The 20,434-nt window shown below is 39.8% G+C and overlaps 1 protein-coding gene across 1 annotated transcript in view; it reads left to right on the top strand.

The window, feature by feature from the left end:
* LOC110068286 (uncharacterized) overlaps nt 1-20,434 on the top strand; it is a 30,374-nt gene that overhangs the window by 7,090 nt on the left and 2,850 nt on the right. The window contains exons 2-9 of the mRNA XM_020775666.2: nt 1,476-1,597; nt 3,524-3,778; nt 6,049-6,194; nt 11,642-11,694; nt 13,529-13,550; nt 16,720-16,804; nt 17,498-17,547; nt 19,014-20,414. Coding sequence (XP_020631325.2) covers nt 1,476-1,597; nt 3,524-3,778; nt 6,049-6,194; nt 11,642-11,694; nt 13,529-13,550; nt 16,720-16,804; nt 17,498-17,547; nt 19,014-20,414 — 2,134 coding nt within the window. The remainder of the gene's footprint in view (nt 1-1,475; nt 1,598-3,523; nt 3,779-6,048; nt 6,195-11,641; nt 11,695-13,528; nt 13,551-16,719; nt 16,805-17,497; nt 17,548-19,013; nt 20,415-20,434) is intronic.

Raw genomic sequence — 20,434 nt, 5'->3', positions numbered from 1 at the left:
TAGCGCCTCTTGGTGGTGCAGTGACTGAAGTTACCCTGGCAATATCTACGGCCAGCTTAAATTCTCGCATCCGTTCCCGCGGGTTGTCTTCTCGAGAAATGTGGTCTCAGCGTGACCAGTTCTCGGATCGCCAACTCCCCTTGTCTGATCAAGGCCTGATAACCAAGCAGCATGACCAAAGGCTAGGCAATCATCCTCACAATATGAAATCCAAAGACCCTTTGGCTCACCCACGACCGTCTAGCAAACTTGAAGTCGGTGACCTCGTATACATTTACTCTGACCGAAACAAATCAAAGGCAAGGGACCGTTATCTGGTGACCAAAGTTGAAGGCGACTTCTGTAATATGAGGAAGTTGATCGGTTCCCATCTACGCAGCACTTCCTACCGCGTAAGAAACTCAGCGCTACCGAGTACCTGGAGAACTGTCAGAAAACCACTACCTGCGAATGCAAGACGACTCCTCTGCAGATGAAGAGGACCCGATCCAACCAGAACCCATTCCGCCCACTCCACCAGATATTCCGCAGGCGATCTCTTATCCAGCGGATCAAGATGTACCAGAGCCAGGGGAAAATGACTTCGTTCCGGGTCCAAGCGTAAGCGACCCTGAGGATTCCCGCTTTGCCCAAGCTGGGGAAATGCCGTTTGTTTCCACGGAAGTCGTTCACCAGTCCAGACAATGCGCCACCGTCGGCCCCCAGCACGCTACGATGACTATATTACTGACTTTTAAGTATACCTGATTTGATGAACAGAGCGTCACATGCACGGCTCCTAACAGCACGAGAACTTGACTACTGTTTTGTTAGTTAGCAACTTGTCTTCGTCAGGAGACAGTCATCTACCCATGAGAGGACAGACACTTAGTATGTTCATATTCTGTAGCTGGATATCTTTTCATATGTTCATGTTCGTTAGTTTAAATATAAACGACTGTTAGTCATTAGTCAGGCCTTAAATTCGCAGGGGATAGTATAGTTTCATGGCTTTTCATTGGTAGGAGAGAAGAGAAGTTACGCCAGTACCGGTCAGCGGTACTTCATTAGTTTCGCTGAGTGCGCTTGTTGCGCCCTCCTCGGCCATGTTGTGTTTCGGTTCACTCGTGTGTTAGATGTTCTCGTTAACTGCTGGCGCTGGGAGTGTTCACCCGGGTCCTTGGTGTCTCTACCGTTTTGGGCTTTCACTATCTTCCCCAATTACGAACTCCTATTCAGTTCAAATTACTAACGATTATGCGTACAATTATAATGGATTGCCTGGTTAACATGTTGGCCATGCAAGTGGAATTTACAGTCATCGCTTTCAGACAAACTTCATAAATGTATGAATTTGGTGTAAATCTGGGGCTGTTAACTAAGGAAGTCGTACTGTATTTGATAAGATTTTGACAAATTAAACATCTAAGAGGTTTCAAAACTACCTTAATAATGAATCATTATGTGCTGATGCAATTTTCTTGGCTGATTCTAAGGTATCTTGTTGACGCGAGATGGTGGAAACAGTGGAAGAAGTTTGTTGGATATGACACTTGGGATCGTAATGGAGAACAGCTTAATGATCCTGGCCCCATAGATAATTCAAGTCTCCTTGCACGTAAGACATAACACCATTTACATAGCCTGCAGTGCAGGCGTATCAGTTTGGGCGCGCGAAAGTGCACATTTTGGTATTTTCGTATTAGGCCGCCATCTTGGATTTGGTAACTGTGGAGGATTGGGGCGAGGAAATATTTGCCGAGGGAGTAGGCGTTAAGTCTGCATCAGCCCTCTACCGGTCAAGCATCCAATTACAATCCAAGATGGCGGCATCGAAAACCCGATTTATCAAGCGTTCCGTTCCAAAATAACGCCAGCACTGCAGGCTACCATTTACATGATTTATATTATTTTATCAGTCATAGGCCTTGAGTTCTTGACCAGTATATCAGTTCCACGATAGAGCAATATAAACTTTATTTTTACTAGGATAATACAATTCAAAGAAGACTGCTTTTCAAGTAGTCGCGCCCCAATATAAATATCTAAATATAACTAATATAAATACAAAAGAGAGAATAGAGTGCCGTTAATAAGCCCTGGGGCTTTTTTTGAGTAGCATGTTAAATAGCTGAGTTCTGTGCATGTGGTGAACAGACCTTGTAACGGTTTTTGAAGCCATCTTGACAGGTACGAAACACGCAATAGAATTGTTTAATTCTGAACAATTTAGGACTAGCAAATTTACAAAGGTATTGTTAGATAAAAGGTCGCATTGACCAGATCTGAGGGATAAAGCTGTGCTAGAAAGCGTCCAGTCGCGTTTTTAATTTTTCATACATTTATCTGACCTTTTTTTCCGCGAAGTGGTCTCTTGCGCGAGTGGTTTCCGCGAAGTGATCTCTTGCGCAAATTGTCAGTTTATAACATCTATTTTGAAGTCGCACAGTAGCCGGTTTGTTTTGAAAGCGGAACCAGACACACTTTCACATCTCATTTGTACGAAAAACAGACAAGAAAATGCGATTTAAAGCAAAATATTGCAATTCGCTAATACATTGCACTGGCTTTCTTGTAGTTTGAGTGGTCAAATTTCATTGTTTCATTGTTTTAGTGTTCCATTCCTTTGGCTGGGAAAAAGATTCGATTAAGAGCAAAAAATAGTGCAATTCATGAATAAATCGCGCGGTTGCAAATTTCCAAATGGATGTTATAGAGAAGGTAATCATTGAAGCACACCTTATTGACGTGTAAATGGCGTAGGTGTCCAAGCACAGGTGTCCAGTTACAAAAAGTTGTAATTAGACACCCACGTGATCTTGCGCCAATTACGCGTAACCTGTTCCAGGCTCTCGGTGAGTGAGGACGATCGAACCAGCTCAGACCCCACTCGTCCCCCGCCCGCTTCTTCGATCGTACTCACTGATTGAGAGCCTGGAACAGGCTAAACAGGGCACGGGGAGACTAATACAATCAAGAATTTTGTTATAGATACCATTAAACAGGAAAGGCAAGCGCAAACGTGCTATTTCATTGTCGCAAGCATTCCATGGCATTACATCGTTACGATTTTTGCGAGTGGTAACTTTGAAATGTGAAACATTCGGGAAAATGAAAATGTAAGCTCGGTAATGAACGACGTGTGGCTTATATCAGTCGCTTTATTCAGACTTCAACATCGGCAATATAATTTTACGGTCAGCTTTACTTTTCTTAGGAGGAATTATAAATCTGTAAAAGGCAGCTGCTTATTTTGTTTTAAGGTTTATATCGGCGGTTGTGTTTGGAACAACATAAATGTATAGATTCATTCCCAGATTAAGTAGAAAAAAATTGGTTCGGAATCCTTGGCAGGTGTACAACGCTGTGGGATATTTGCCTTCTTTCAAAAACGTGTTAACATTTGAGAAGAGCCTTCGAAGGCTTGATGGTTCGTAATCCTCGACATCTCAGAACTAAACTAACACAGAATGTTCATTTGTGAATCCTTAAATGTTGGCTCTGTTTTAATTGAAGGTCTAACAATTCCTTTGTTTCTCATCAGCCGATGGCTGTACTCCGAAGGAACATCTTATTGATGAATTTGATTATTACCTTCTACCTGAAGAAGCATGGTTTAAGCTTGCGTCATGGTATGGAGTAGCTGCATATCATCAGATAATCCCAAGAAAGGTAATAGAACATGGGATGTACGTGAAACGCCGTACAGTTGAAGTGTACCTATTGGAGATAAGACTTGGTTGGAAGGCTGATCTTAAAATGGCAGTCACAAGGCAGTTTAGTAAAGGAGACACTATTGGTGAGTGCTGCTAGCAGTAGAAATTGAATTGTCTTAAAAAAATTTGGTACTCATGTTCTCAACTTTGTTGTGTATTTTGTTCTGTGACTTTAAACAGTAGTTTTAGCAAATCACTGCTATTTTGGAATATAGTTACAGGCTCCCGCTACTAATAAAAGAAGTCGACGAAACTTTGAAGTAGAAAATTTCGAGGCGAAAAACAAAGACATTTTGTTAAGACAGAGACGGCATTGCAGGGGCCACAAAGTAAAACGTTTGAGTACAAGAGAAGTTAAAAACCCGGCAATGTTAAAACACATCAACTGCAGTTTTTGACTTTAAGCCTCTTAGACCCAACTCAGCTCGTAGCTCTCGGTGCTTGACTCCGCTTTCTATAGCATGAAGTTTAAAGGGAGTATTGCTACTCCCCCTAAATGGGAAGCTACTCTATCGCAGGTTACTCGCCAGCATTCTGTTAAGCTGCCCCAACAATATACCGGTACCCATTTATACAACTGGGTGAAGAGAGGTACTGTTAGACTTGATTTGTCCAGGGCAACAACACAATGACCTCGGCCAGGGGTCCGTTTCTCGAAGGTCCCGAAAAGTTTTCGCACCCGGAAAGCCGAAGCCAAATCTCAAACCTTATGATTACAGATCTGTTTTATTCACATATTATTAATATGAACAAAGGTTCACTTCATACAAGGAGTTTTAGGCGTGTACACCTCTTTGTTTTTAGATACAGAAGATATAAAAATGGCTTCGCGTGGCGGAAAAGTTTCCGGGGCTTTCGAGAAACGGGCCCCGGGGCTCAAACCTGGACCGCTCGTTCCGAATCCAGCGCACTAACGATTAGGCCACCTCGCCTCCCACGACAACAAATTATTCGAAATGAATAAATAGTCTGAAGGCACGATGGAGATGCTTAAGCAATATTTAAGCATTTGGCGGGATATTCAAATCATTCCAGGTCGGTCAGTCTTCGTGTTCGGCCACTTTATTTTTTCAATAAATTTTCGTCTAAATAACTTAATATACAAATGATTGTAAAATGTTGTCAGTAGCTTGTTTACTGTGTTCCCTTTCCTTGGGGTCTCGTGCTGCTACATCAGGTGAGAAATTTTTAGACACATCTAAAGTGTGGTTTTCTAGTGGTTTTTCGTATCTATGTAGCAAGTCTTATAGAACAAATGTAGTTAGCAAATTTTGTTGACCCAGCTGGCCCACTGATGACGCCTCTTCAGTATACTTTTCAAATTTAATTTTTCGTGTTAGTGCGGTCAAAATTTAAAATCCATGACTGTTTTACTCAAATATGGCTTCTGCTATTCGTTAATGGTTTCTTGAAATGAAAAAGAGGCTGAAGATTGGGTTTCAATAAGAACTTTAACTATTGGGGAGGATAGGGGACATGAGGGAGGTTGCGAAGGAGCCGCACGTAGGCTATCTGGTGGGGGAAAAGGGCGAAAAAAGGGGAAAACAGAGCGAACCCAGCGTGTTTGTGTCTCGATTTCGTCTCGTGTGCCACATCTTCCTACCCTGAACATGGTCTGCTGGCCGATATTTTCATGCTCTGTACCCCACTGGAGAGCCACCACAGGCTACCTAAAGTGATGCCCGGCAATAGTGTGGATCGGATGCAACTCAACAATAGGTTTGGGGGAAAAGGCTCAGACCGTAAGTATTTATGTAGGGAATGTATGGAATTTAACGCTATTATTTTTAGAATTGCAAATCATTGCAATATATACAAGTTGCTCTTGAAATAATGTGATATGATTAATGTCTGTGTAATTGTTACCTTCTAAGAAACGAAGCAAACCATCAGGAGAAAATACTACTAACTGCACCTTGCCATCTGACAGGTGTTTCATTTTCCCTATTCGCAAAGGAATAGCAAGCTTTTCAAAATGTGATTCGTGATTCCTCCGTCGTGTTTTGCCAACTGAGGTCACCCACTGGGCCCTTTGTGCTTGGGCAAGTTTTAGAATGACAGCTTCCTTTTTTTATCTTTGAAACTGCTTATCAGTATTCTTAATTGTACATCATTGGAGTAGCGGTTCGCGATTAAACGGGCAAAAACAATACAGGAAAATTATTTTCCACTGATTTCACCGCGCTCAATATGCCATATTCGGTATACATTAAAATTCAAAAACTGAAAAGTTATATAGAAGGGGCCATCATTTTTTATGGAGGCACGTCTTGTTTAAGCGTATGCATTGTTGGCGTTGGTATATTAAGATCATGGTGTTTAATTTTAGCGGTGAAATCTGTTTGCAATTTAGGTCATGTAGAGTCAGAAATGAGGAAAATATTTTCCATTCCAAGCGAGGTTGAAACAAGAGTTTGGACCAAGTACATGAGCAATACTTATGATCTATTCAATAACATGGAACACACTCTGACTGACGCTGGTCTCTATTGTAAACAGGTACACATGTCGATAAAAACAGATATCAAATAGGAACTCTTGAGGCTTATTATTTGATTCGCTTGTTAGAGTAATTAAAATAACTGAGGAGAATGTGCTACCTTTGTAATTGCATCTGCAAATGGCTAGATGGGCAAGGCTTCTAGATCGGATAAGGACTATAAACCGTAGGCCCCATCTCCTGCATCTTCAGTGTTACATGGTTAGCAGGGGACGTTAAAGAACCCCCACACACTTATCGTAAAGAGTACGGCACGGAGCTCTCGGTGTTGTGGTCTGGCCTTGTCTCACAGGTTGGTGCTTCAACAGGTTCACAGCTTCACAGGTTGGTGATTGAAATAAAATAAAGCATCGCAAGGAAATTATAATTTGAATCATTTGAGTAAACTGATAGACTGGTTATATTTTGTGTACGTCCTTTAGTTGTGGTATATATATTTAGAGTTCTCGAATGTTAAGAAATTCAACATACTGAATTCTTTAAAAATTGGGCCTGTCTTACAAAGCATCATAAATAGCTAGTAAGTAAGCAAGCCTCATTTATCTGTTATTGCTACACTTCAGCTGGGAATCAAACGTGTCTCAAGCCAAACAAGTCTGAAAAATAGAACTGAAATCTTGCTAAAAATCCCAACTGGTTGTAGCTTGACCAGTTGGCTATTTACATGACATAAAAAAGTTGAATTCGGGACTACCGAACACAACCTATCCAGGGTCAGGGGAAGGTCTTGAACCTGGGACCTCCGGAATACAAACTAACTACTAGACCAAGTCTCCTCCTTTCCCGATTATTATTAAGAGTGTGTCCACGAGAAAACCAGGCAGGACCATGCAGGAGGCGATACAGCTCAAATCACCGATTTCGCTCAAACTTGGCACAAATTTTAGGTTTGGTAAGTGAATGATTGTGGCAAAACAGGAGGTCAAAGTATTTTATTCCCTTCAAGTTATGTGGACCCCCTGCAAAATGGCCATTTGAAACTAATTTATGCATATTTAATTAGCGAGCTTTGGTTTAGTATTTCTACAACAAGAAAAGCCATGTGAAAATGAAATCCACTGGATCATGTTTTACACTAACTATCAATCTAAAAGCACAGATATGCATTTCAACTGGGCAATTTGATTTCTGTGCGTGGCTTCATCTTAAGTAAGGTGCATATTTCGTAGTGTTATGATTAGCTAACCTTTAATTGATGGCAAATATCCGCAATGGTCAAACCCAAATACACATTATTCTAACATGGATAGTGAGAGCAATCAATAGTTATCAAAAAAGCCATTGAATGTTTGGGACTTTTTTCTGTGCTGGCGTACTGCGGCGTCGACAAAATCTGGATCGGATCGGACCGGACCGGATCACGGATCGGATCATGGACCGGATCACGAATCGGATCAGGGATCGGATCACGGATCGGATCACGGACCGGATCACGGATCGGATCACGGAAAAAAATTCAAAATTTTGTTGAGCAAATTGCACTAGAGTGACTACTGTGAGCAGAACGTTTTATTTAATTCAGGTGTGATATTCCTTTATTCTTTTACAATATCAAGCCAACTGGGAGCTGGTCACAGATTAATTTTTTTCAGGCTGTTGGGTTTTGATTACGATGATCAATCATGTCTTCATATCTTTCTCCGCTGTTCAGTTAAATGATATTTCGTGTATTCACTTGCATCAAAGGTAAACTGTCATAAAACGATTCAGTATGGTAATAATAGGACGAACGTGTGAATAGAAACACAAAAACTAAAAACACTAAAAAATTAAACACCTGATGATTTCAAACAATTTCCGTTTTTGAGACAAGTCTATACTTTTACAAGATGTGAGTTTGGAATACGATATTTCGCACTGGAATAAAACGAAACAAACCATTTGTATTTCAAGGAAATATAGCTGTTTTACAAAACATTCTAGGAATAACATCGATAGTGTGAACGATAACGCAACCCGAGAATAAACAGCATTTTAGGAGTTACGTCACGATTTTTAGAGTTATTTTTAGGGTCGTAAAGAGTTGCCTTTAAATAGAATAAAACCTTAAAATGATCGTGTTCTAGGATAGAAAACACTTAAGAGGCAAGAACAAATCAAAACGGAATGAGGATCGTTAAGGACGGCAAAGATTAACGGGGATTGCAAATGACGAACTTGAAAAACTAGGCTAGTTTTTTCAAGATGTGCAAATCGTGACGTAGCTCGTTCAAAGCAAGTCATGTCCTTAAGCTTTCGTACGTAAGTTTTCTCATTAACTGTAACGCCAACTGTAACGCTCACATCTGACACGAAAATGTAGCAGAGAATTAGCCACTGATAACAATTTCAAAAACGAGAATGGGAGGTTCACGCAAGCTTCGAGCCAACTAACGTTCAAACATAACTACATCTGCCTCTTCATTACAATTTAAATTCGTCGTAAATTAGGCGCTTATGTGGCTTTTTAAATGACCTCTTGTCATTCTCTGTAATTAACATGTCATTGCGTCAAATTCGGGATTCTTATTTTCATTAAACATATTTTAGTTTTCCACTTTTATTTTTTATTTATTATTATCTTATAAATGGTTTGATTTTTGTTTTGGAATTTTTTTTCTTTAAAACTTTGTTGTTTTTTTTTCTGTGGTCCGATCCGTGATCCGATCCGTGATCCGGTCCGTGATCCGGTCCGTGATCCGGTCCGTGATCCGATCCGTGATCCGATCCGGTCCGATCCGGTCCGATCCGGTCCGATCCTGGTTTTGTCGACGCCGGGCGTACTGTTTTCATAGAACTTTACTATTCATGGCCATTTCATGAACACTAAAACTCTATAGTCATTTTTCTGTGTTAACCTAACTCGAAATCAACAAGAAATATCTAGCTAAGCATTTTCCTGTCGATTACGAGTAAAAATTCAGCGAAAAGAAGCACTTGTGACACTTCTTTTAAATATTTTCGGAGTTATATCTTGAGGCATTTCGATATGAATACCACAGCAGAAGATTCAACTCACAAAATCCCTCAACTTACGCTTACAGGTGTAAAATGGAATAGAAACAAGAAATAACTACTACATACAGGTCCCTTAACAGACTTAGACGCGATTTTGCCCCATCTTCGATTCTTGGATTTTGATTCCCTTTCGAATTGTTCAGTTTTGTGTCCATCTTTCCATAAACTTCGACGCAGGTTCTAACTGAAAAATATCCATGACCATTCCGCTTTTACCACCAGCGATATCAACAGGTTGTCGATAAACCTATTCAAAAGGCCGTTCAAAATCCAGCGAGGGCTATCACTACTGCTGTGATACATACATAAATTTCTTTCAGAAGCCACCGCAAAACATGCCGCCATCTTTGACGATATTATAAATGGGGTGCTTTCCACTATGCAAAAGATTCCGGAAATTTCGGTCGGAAATTAAACAGAGAGGTCGATCCGTTTCGGTTTCTTCCGACTGGAATATTCGGGATCATCTCGGGAGGTGGTCCACTTATTTCGGTCGAAATATTGCGACCGAAATTCGCCGTTCCATTTTTTACAAACCGGTTCATTGCACATATGGGGAATTCGAAAAAGGAATAAAAATTGGTAAGAGCCATTCCTATTGGTTAGCCTGGTTTAATTGGAAAATTTCGTTCCATTTTCGTCGGGTATTCTGACTGGTCTCTAACCGGTCGGTTTGGCATAATGTACCTACTGAACCGCTTACTTTTTAATAATGGCGTCGGCGTAATGTCGTCAAAAATGGCGGAGTTTTACCGGAGTTTTTTGGTGGGTTTCGATAGAGATCTGAGTGTTATAGCAGCAGTGATAGCTGTCTGTGGATTTTGCAAGGCCTTTTCAGTAACGATGCCGACAAGTTGCTAGCATCTGTCACCAGGAAAGCGGGATGGCGATGGATATTCTCTTTAAAACTCGCTGGGTCCAAGCAACCGTATAACTGACAATTTCGCCATCTAAGAATCAAGGGGAGCCCAAAATCGCGTCTAAGTGACATGTATGTAGTAGTTATGTCTTGTTTCCATTCTATATTACACCTGAAAACATAAGTTGAGGGAGCTTTTGAGTTGAATCTTCTGCAGCAGTATTAATGTGGGAATGCCTCAAGATATAGCTCCGAAAATATTTGAAAAAAGTGTCTCAAGTGCTTCTTTTCGCCGAAGTTTTACTCGTAATCGACAGGAAAATGCTTAACTAGATATTTCTTGTTGATTTCATTCGAGTTAGTTTATAAGAAAGAGAAATGGCTTTTGTGTTTTAGTGGGTGTTCATGAAATGGACATAAATATAATAGTAACGTTCTATGAAAACAGTACGCCAGGACAGAAAAAAATATTGAAGTTCCCAAACATTTAATGGGTTTTTGATAACTTTATTGATTGCTCTCACTATCCATGTTTGAATAATGTTTATTATATCTCTCAGTTAGTACGCGCGTTGTGATTAGTCAATTTAGCGGGCCGGCCCGCTAAAATTTAAACCTGTTTTTGTTGACAAACTGTTTCGTGATTTTCGCCAAGTTCTTAATTTTTATAGCAAGTCAAAGTTTAAAACTTTTTTTTAGCCTAAATTGTGTATTAAGGCAAGCTAACGACTTAAAAGCGATTTCAAATTGACTCGTTTTCCTTTCGACGTTCTTCAGAAATTTACAGCAGTTCCTCGTGAATAGAAATCGTTCCCGAACCCGTCAGACACATTAGAGATATAATAAATATCTCACTACCCTCGTCTTCTCGGTCCGCACTGTAAGTTACGGATCCTTGTTTTTCCCCATCGATTTATGGCCCGCGCGCTTCGCGCTTGGGCCATAAATTGAAGGGGAAAAAACTCGGTCCGCATCTTCCAGTACGGACCTCGAACTCGGTTAGTAAGAGATATGTATTTCGGTTTGCTCTTTGCGGATATTTGCCATCAATTAAAGGCTATTCACAATACTACAAAATATGCACCTTACTTATGATGACGCCACGGAGAGAAATCAAATAGCCCAGTTGAAATGAATATCTGTGCTTTTAGACTGATCTTTAGTGTAAAACATGATCCAGTGGATTTCATTTTCACATGGCTTTTCTTGTTGTAGAAATACTAAACCAAAGATGGCTAACTAAATATTTGTAAATTGGTGCCAAATGGCCATTTTTCCAGAGGGTCCCCCTAACTGGAAGGGAATAAAATATTTTAACCTACTGTTTTGCCACAATCATTCACTCATCAAACCCAACATTTGTCAAGTTTGAGCGAAATCGGTGATTTGAGCTGTATCACCTTCTGCCCGGTTTTCTCATGGACACACTCTTAATGCTGACTTTCTCTTAATTACTATCATCATGGCAGTACAGCTCTCTATCAGAGTGCTGACCTAGTGATAAATTCCAATCAGAGACAACTTTATCTACTTATCACTGTCACTATCGACTTTCAAAACACAAACATTTGTTCTTAATGTTTCTTACAGTTACTTCTTATAGAACAGAGGAACGAGGATGGAACCTGGGGGAAACCTCGAAGGTATAAATGCTCAAATATAATAGTGTTACTTGAAAAAAAACCCCAATGTTGCGCGTGGTTTAAAATCGCCTTACATCCAACAGAGGCAAATGGAATGATTGTTTCTATTTGGTTAATTGCTGTAATTTTTTGCTCAAACATGTTACTTTTTTCAAACGATGAGGACTTTTCATCTTGACCTAAAGAAGGCGCTTGTATGGAAGAGCAGCAAAATTGTTGGTGCCGGGTGTACTGTGTTAGCTTTATTTCTACAGTTCGGCCTACCGTCCACACTAATCCGTCACGAAAACGGGACTTTTGGACAACGCTCTTCAAACCGGAAGAATTTTAAAACGCCGACTTTGCTTTTTAGTGTGGACGGAAAAAACGTTTTGAGAACGGAGCTTTAGGAAAACGATGACAATACGATGACATATGATTTCCCTCCCAGAGTTTCCTCAAGATTATTGCGTAGTGTGAATGGAGCTTTAGCTGAACGGAACGCGCGAAAAGAGCGAGCAAGTGATTTTCGTTTCCTCGCGAAAAAAGAATTAGTTTAACGGAAGATCAGAAATAATGGCAGAGCTCAACCATAGTTCCCCTCTACTAACTATGGTTCAACATCACATGCATATTCCTCTTCCAAATGAAATACATGTACATCGAGAATTTTTTGTCCCTTTTTCCGCAGAGGATGTGCTCAAACGAAACTGAGCTCAGAATCGGAGCAAGTTCACTGAAGGAAATGACTAAATAAACTAGGCCATGATATTTTGAAATTGTTAATAGTTTATTGAGCTAGGTAGAAGGCTTTGGTCTGCTGAAATTGAGGAACATTCTCCGAAGATACGTCACACGCTTTAACGCATAAGTAATGTATTCATTATATCTTTATTATTAGATGTTTATCTCTGTATATTTTTTATGAGTTGTGCCGTATTTTGACGAGTCCGTAAGGCGAGTCAAAGTAAAAACAACGAGTAAAAGTTTAAAGCTATACTACACACCAAAACATCTAATGACAGATTTCTTATCCAACTGCTGTAGTCAATGAATATATCAGTGAAAGAGGGAGAGTGTGACAGTTTTGCGTGCGCGCGCCGACCTGTCCGGCAAACAGGTTTTCTACCGTACAAATAACTGTACAATATCGCTGTATATTTGTACTGTTATTTGGACGGTATTCCCTGCAGTTGGATAATAAGAATCAGTATTATGTTAGTTAAGAGTCTTTGGTTAGGGCAAGTGCTTACTACGTCTGCATATGGTGCTTATGTCTGTCGATCGACTCGCTGTAATCATAACGTACGTTTTTGGACTTCGTTTCGAATAGGTCACGTTCGATATATAAATTCTACCATGCATGGCTTCAAGGCTTTAAGTCCAAACTTTTATATTTGGTGGTGCTTTAACTTTGCGGAATTAATTTTGTCTAGACGTTTTGATTGAAGAATTCTTTTCAAAAGTAAAACTATAAAAATTGAAATCGCTCGGTACTTGCCCCAAGAAGTGCCCCAGAAAGTGCAGAAAACTGTAAGTAGCACAATTATATTTCTAGAGATAAGAGCAAATGCGGATGTCCGTATGCTTTTAAAGTGGAAATGTCTTTTGTTGGCAACATTTATCTTACACTCTTATCTAACCGAATCTTTATGTAACTAAGAATAACTTTAGTATAGTCAATATTTATTAAGACGAAGATTAAGTTACGCTTAACTTGGTTACGCTGATGCAGTTGCAGAACTCACAATTGACTGTCCCTGGAGATATGCCATATGTACATATATGTTATTTATTTTAGTAAAGAGAGCAATTTTCGATGGGACTAACTGCCGTTTTCTGTTTTGATTCTCAGCCCACATTCTTCGTCGTTAACAGTAAGTTACCTGATCTTTATTCCATTAGTGATTTCATATGTCAATTCATGATCAATAATGGCACACCAAACCAATTTTAAATAGTTATCGATTTTGTTATGGTATTCCTAATTTGAAAGCAAAAAGTGTGATTCCATGAGGAAACTATTCCTGAGAGAATAATAAGTTAGCAAATTTAATCGTATTTATTACTCTAAATTTGTAAGTGTTGTATTTCTTACAAAGAGCAATATTTTGTAAACGGACCTACGGTACGGAAATCTCGTTTACCGCAAGAACACTAATGACATTTTGGGTACTTAGGTAACGAAAATTAAACCAACCACATTACAGGACGGAATGTCAGCTTTGTTTACACTGATACATTTTAACTGGCTAGATCTTGGATGCAAGCGATATATGTAAAATGTATTCAGAAGGGGGAAGGGAGGAGGGAGTGAAGAGTGGTCTTCCTTCCTTCCAGCGTCAAATCACCTGATATCTCAATATTCAAGATTTATCACGGTAAATGGTGTAGACCCTCGATTACGACTATTTCGCATGGTGTGATCGCGGTGTGAGGTTGTCCTGGATAGGACTCTGATTGATGTCACCAATATCAGTCCATTTCAGAATTACTATCACAGGACGAAAGGAAGAACTGGTAAATTTCAAGGTTTCAAAGCTCACTTGCAAATAGTGACCGCTTAAATTTAACAGTGTAAGTCCTATCGCTGGAAGTTCGTGTTGGAACAAATTGATTTTGAATTAGTGTGCACGTGGCAAGTTTAAATCTGAAATTTAACTTAGAATGGAAAATCATATCAACGAAGAAGGAAGTTTGAACAAAGACTATAAATAAGACAGAACAAAGAAAATCTTAGAATGGGTAGTCGTTGTCGTTGGAGAATAGCAAATTGCTTAACTGTACCCAACTCCACTGGAGTTGCAAATTTGTACATCTTAGTTTACTGTAGTAGTTCAACAGTATTCAACAGTTTATCTTATCGTCTTGATCCAATTTGGCAAAAAGGTAAGTTTGAAGTAACGCTGAAGTTAAACAAAGTTATTTGTGTAGGTAATCAAATGACTTCGAGTGCGATTTGGAGTAATAAGCACGACTAAATTTTTCAAAGACTACAAAAAATTACATGAGCCCGTAGGGCGAGTGCAAGTTTTAGTCTTTGAAAAATTTACGAGAACTCATTTATTCCAGATTGCACGAGAAAAATCATTTGATTACTTGTTCATAATATACCAGTGACAATTTCTGTCACGCTTTAGTATTTTACCTGACAAATGAAGCCTGGGGCTACTTCAACTTTATTAGATGAAAATTTGACATGTTAATTCAAGCGCAAAAATTCATCCACTCTCTCCAAGTCATGTATGAAAACTGAGCAGTTTCTTTTAACCGTGAAGTCTTTATTCACAGTTGAACTGAAGAACTTGAAAAACTCTGTGTCGTGTTTTAAAGCATATCTTCGCCGAGAAGAAACTCTTCAACCCAGCCGGCAATTAACCAAAATGCCGAGAAACGAAGCTAAAATCTGCCAAGTGATGGATTTTCTTAGCACTAAAGGACATTTATTAACTTCTCCTGGTTGCTGCCTGACTTAAGGTTCTTCAAGTTATTGGACGTAGTACAGCCGGGTTAGATTTGCTCAGCGTCTGCAGCGTTTTGTTGGTGAACTATCTTACCTAATCTCTAAGCTTTGTTCTTTCGCAAAAGTAGAATGCTTGCACTTTTCGTCTCCAAAAGTAAGATCGATGTGGCAGGTTCTTAAGACTTCCAGTGTCCTTCTTTGCGCTTTGCATCGTGATACTGACGGAATTTTAAAATTCATTTTTTCAACTGGGAATATGTTATGCCGTCGTGATCGGCTCCGGCATATTTCAAATCAGTCAAGCGTAAGTTTATGTTTTTGTCCTCGAAGCTTTTGTGAATATTTCTTAACTTACACATTTCGCGATAACTAGTTTAGTAATTTTTGCTGAGCTTTGTGCTTTGCTTTGTTATGAAGTCTTTGAATTAAAATTTAGGTAAAGAGTTTCAATCTTCAGAATCTTCGTCTAATTTTTTCTGCCATTTTGTTTGTTCCAATTTTGACGGAGCTGTCAATCATTTTCAATTTCACCGTTTTGCATTCAATTTCACTTTTCTGCACTGATGAAATTACACCGATTTGGGATTAACTGACATGTTTTTAGCCAATCGGAATGTAGAAATTGTTGCTTGTATATTATTAAAGCACGAACTCAGACCTTCGCATCTTTCTACGACGATGTCGAAACTTTTGTGCCCATTGACGCCTGTGCCTGCCGTAGTCGGCCGTGACGAGCATTGGCCTTTGTTCCACTTCCGACGTCATCACCTTTGACCAAAATTGGCATCATCTATACTCAAGTTCTGCAAGAGGAAAAGATCTTTCCAATGATACCTAGATCAAAGTGATCGGCTCGGTGGAGCCTGAGATATGCAGGAAAATGCTCAGAAATTTGAGTAAAAAACTCTCAGCAAAATTCCCTGCGACTACACTCAGCTACTCCATAGTAAACATTGCCCGTCTCGATGATGCTTTCTCAAAAATTTTTGAGCTGCAAGCAAGCCCAGTAGAAGGTCAATCACTGAAGCTAAAAGATAAGAAAAGGAGAAAAAAGAAAGGCGAAAAACGTTTTTTAAAAAAAAACGAAAAGCCTAATTATAGAGTAGGTCACTTTCTCGCCCAAAAACTCGAAATTTTGATTTTTGCCCATGGCCGAGCAAAAATGTCGAAAAAATGCGATGTTAGTGGGAAGAAAGGCATGCTGTCATGTTGCAAATGCCTTTTTGAGTAGATTGGAGCTAATTTGGCTCATATCCAGGCTGAAAATCGCCAAAATGTACAAAAAAAATGCGTTTCTGGCAAAAAGCTCTGGTAGTCAATACGTTAATATGGAAAATTTTATAATTTATTTTTTTTGTCATGTTTATTCTCGGTATATGCATACGACGAGTTTGGAAGTGGATCAGCCTATTATACTTCAAAAACGTATTTGTTTCAAGTTCACGCTTGAACAACAGTGTTGTTAGAAATAATGTTACCTATTTCAGTGTATTGTACTATCAAAGGGTCTTCTCTCACGTTTTGCTTCGTACCTTTTTTACAACATTAGTTAAATCCTCTTTTTATATGTATTTTGTGAACAGTCTGTACAGAGTGGCAATGGCAAGAAGCCACCTGCTTCAATACAGCAAAATGCCAATCCGAAACCAAAAAAGAAAGCCATCGAAGGTAAGATAAGTTGTCTCGACAAAGAACAGTGCACAGAATTGGTTTTAAGCATGGGCTGTTAACATCTTGTATCGAGTAGCGTATTATTTTATTTAGTTATCTGAATTAGATAACCTATACTTTTTGATACGCAATTTGGGCAAAACTGTATAAATGGCGGAACAGTTCAAACAAATTTTAGATAATTTGATTACTACATAACGTGCTTTTTAAAAGTATTGTCACTGAGGGAATGGGATTTAACGAATTAATCCACATTATCAAATTGTTGTTTATCAATTATTTACGGCTGGTATTTCAAAAAGTTTTGTGTTGTCCGAATTTCCTACATGCGTTTAAATAATTGCTATAACACTGGACCTTTTTGACGAGGTCACGCAGTATCAACAATTTTTCATACAATTTTCATATAAATAAAAAAGACACCTTCCTAGATCATAAGAGTTTCATAAGAGGGGGGGGGGGGGGGGGGGGGGACCCTTAACCGTGGCGTACATTTCTTTGTAAAAAAAAAAAAAATTGGGCAAGTTTGAGGTCTTTTATTTTCTTCAGTTTGCTAAGGATTCTTATGAAACTTATATATTAACTAATTCTGGCATGTTAAATTGAGCGATTAGACCTACTTTTTGAATAAAATCGGAAAAGCGTGACGTCGTCAAGAAGGTCCATTCATTGCTGTTGTTGTTTTTGCAGGTAAAAGCGTTACCAGAGTCCGTGTAAAAGCAAAGAAGCCACCTTGCAATGTACGAGTTATTTCAGTATTGTAGAGACGTGGGAGTAGGGAAAAGCTAATGACGAGTTAAGGAAAATTATGATTGCCAATTATACATCAAAATTGACCTTCCTAATCTACAGCAGTTATAGTAGAAGTTCACCATCGAAAAAGCACATTTATTATACCTCCCAACTGAAATACGTTGTTCGATTGGAGGAGAGCGTGTCACCTGCCCTTGGTCAAAACTCACTAACTTCCTAGGGCGAACAAAACTCACTAACTCCCAAGGGAAACAGCAACTTGAACTTTCGACTCGCACGTGATCAGGCAAATCTGTGTGCCATTCGGCGTCAAGCAAACGATTTTTGGCAGTTTTGTTTTTGTTTTTGTTTTTGTTTTTTGTTTTTTGTTTTTTTTTGAGTTGGGAGGTGTAACAAAACACTTAATGACTGGCTCCGCGGGAAACAGTGAGTTTTGCTTCCCCTAGACCTCAATGTTCCCCTAGCCTTCGCCTCGGGGAACATTGAGGGTCTCGGGGAAACAAAACTCACTGTTTCCCGCGGAACCAGTCATTAAGTGCTTATTGTTCCACCGATAATTCAAAAAGATTCAAAAAGTGGGGGTGTGGCTTAGCCGTTTCGTTGAAGTAACCGACAAGGGACCTTGTTGGTTATAATCATCTAACATGCGACACACGCGGATGAAATGATTGTTTTATGAACTACTACACAAGACTTACTTTAGTATAACTTGATTGACACGCAAAACTATTTCTCAAATGTCTGATGTTTCCATTCCCATCCAAATGGCGTGATTGCATCTGATGACACTATTTGTGTGAAAAGGCGAAAAAACGAAGTGCCGAGATATTGTTTGGGAAGCATAGTTAACAATTGTGCCAAGAATGTTGAAAAAAAAAAAAATTGCGAAAGTAAAACCCACGAAGGTATAAGCTACCTAAATGACTTGAAACTGTCTCCAAGAACACCGAGACATTAGAATAACAAAAGACAGACATGAGTCAAGCCAGTGACATTTCAGTTCTTTTCGACGCGTAGCATTTAAAGCAATTTCTTGCAATCACCAACAGTATAATGTTGGGCTGTCTGTGGTTTAAGAAGAAGATCCGAGATATTTGTCCGTCCGTACGTAACCACGGAGGTCACGGGTTACAAAATTCTTTGTACAAGTTTAACACTTACGGGCAGATCCAAACAATGGGTAAAAAGAGTTCAAATTGTCATACTTTACACTCGCTTTTTGAAGATAGTTAACTTGGCTGCGCCTCGTGGAACACTCGCTCAAACAAAGCTCGGGCTTCTAATGTAAATTAAATATATAATTAGGAGGAAAGGCTATACAATATATCTTTCAATAGCCCCATGTAAATATTACAATGAACTTCTCACTTTGTTTGTTAAAATTACCGCAAGGGTGAATGTGAGGAAATGAAAAGGTGATCCAATTTCTCAATTAAAGCCTGTTTTTGTGTAGGAGACAAAAGCTGAAACATGGGTCTCTGCATCGCCGATTGCTAATGGAATCGCGAGTCAGCAAGAAGGTTTAGAGAAAAGCGCCTGTCAAAAGAATGTTAAGGTATCAACAGTAGAGAGCAATGCTTCAGCGAGCCACGTTGAATCTGTGAAATCAGCTCAACTGCCAAGTGCGAAACAAGATTCCAACGACCTCGAACAAGGTAGCAACGCTAATAGCCGCTGGCCTCAAATTCGATGCGATGTGGTGCAGATGCGTCAAGCGCTTAACGAAGAAGAACGTGCTCTTAATATCAGAAAGCAAGAATTGCGGGAAAAGGAAACAGTTCTGGTAAATATGTTACGGAATACTGTATGTGAGGAACAACAAGCAAGAACAAGAGTCGAGGAAGAATTGAGCCAGGCAAGGATTGCTTATAACGAGCTGGAAGAAAGAATGCAAAATGAACTTGCACAGATTCGTCAAGCGCTGGATGACGAAGTACGTTTGCGCAACACTAGAGAGCGGGAACTAAGAGAGAAGGAAACGATTGTAGAACAACTACAGAACACGTTAGGCGAAGAGCGGCAGGTGAGAACACAATTGGAAGAAAGATTGCAAACTGAAATGCTGTCAAGTCAAGCTCGCCAACAAGAGCTTCAGACAAAGGCGAACGCTAATAGAGAACAGCAGCGTCTTTTGGAAGAAGAGCGCCAACAGAAGACAGCTTTGGAAGTAAGGCTAAGAAACCTGGAACTTCAGATGCAAGAAGAAAGGAACTCATACTTGTCCAACGAAAGAGAGTTGCAGTCAGCTGTGTCTGCGGCCCAAGAGGAACTGACTGAGTACCAGCGTCGCCAACCACGTGATTGGATTATCCAACGCGAGGAAGTTCTTCTGAGTGACAGTGTTTTGGGCAAAGGAGCCTGGGGCAGTGTGCGTCAGGGCACATTTCGTGGTTGCCAAGTTGCTGTCAAGGAAATTCACGAGCTGATTCTTTCACCTCATAATCGTAGGCTGTTTGAACGAGAAATGAGCATTGCGTCCTGCTGTCGCCATCCGAATCTCTTACAGTTTATTGGTGCGACTAACGATGATGGCAGTCCTCTGTTCATCACTGAAATACTAAACACTAGTCTACGGCGCTTGTTATCCGAGCGAGCTTTAAATGACGAGGAGATTGTCAGTCTTGCCTTGGACGTCGCTAAAGGGTTAAATTACCTTCACCTTAATAGGCCGCTTCCCATAATACATCGAGACATCAGCAGTGCTAATGTGTTACTATGGAGACGAGATGCGGGTTGGAGAGCCAAGCTGTCTGACTATGGGTCGGCGAATTTCATGCGTCAGTGTATGACAGTAAACCCAGGGGCAATAATCTATTCTGCACCAGAGGCCCTCACTTCTCAACAGTCACCAAAGGTAAAGAAATGTGTTTTCTT

This window comes from Orbicella faveolata, unplaced genomic scaffold (assembly GCF_042242905.1).
Source record: "Orbicella faveolata isolate gen_17 unplaced genomic scaffold, um_ofav_v1 contig_3, whole genome shotgun sequence".
NCBI lineage: Eukaryota > Metazoa > Cnidaria > Anthozoa > Scleractinia > Merulinidae > Orbicella > Orbicella faveolata.
Note: the sequence above shows the minus strand (reverse complement) of the source record. Positions and strands in the feature narration are given on the sequence as shown.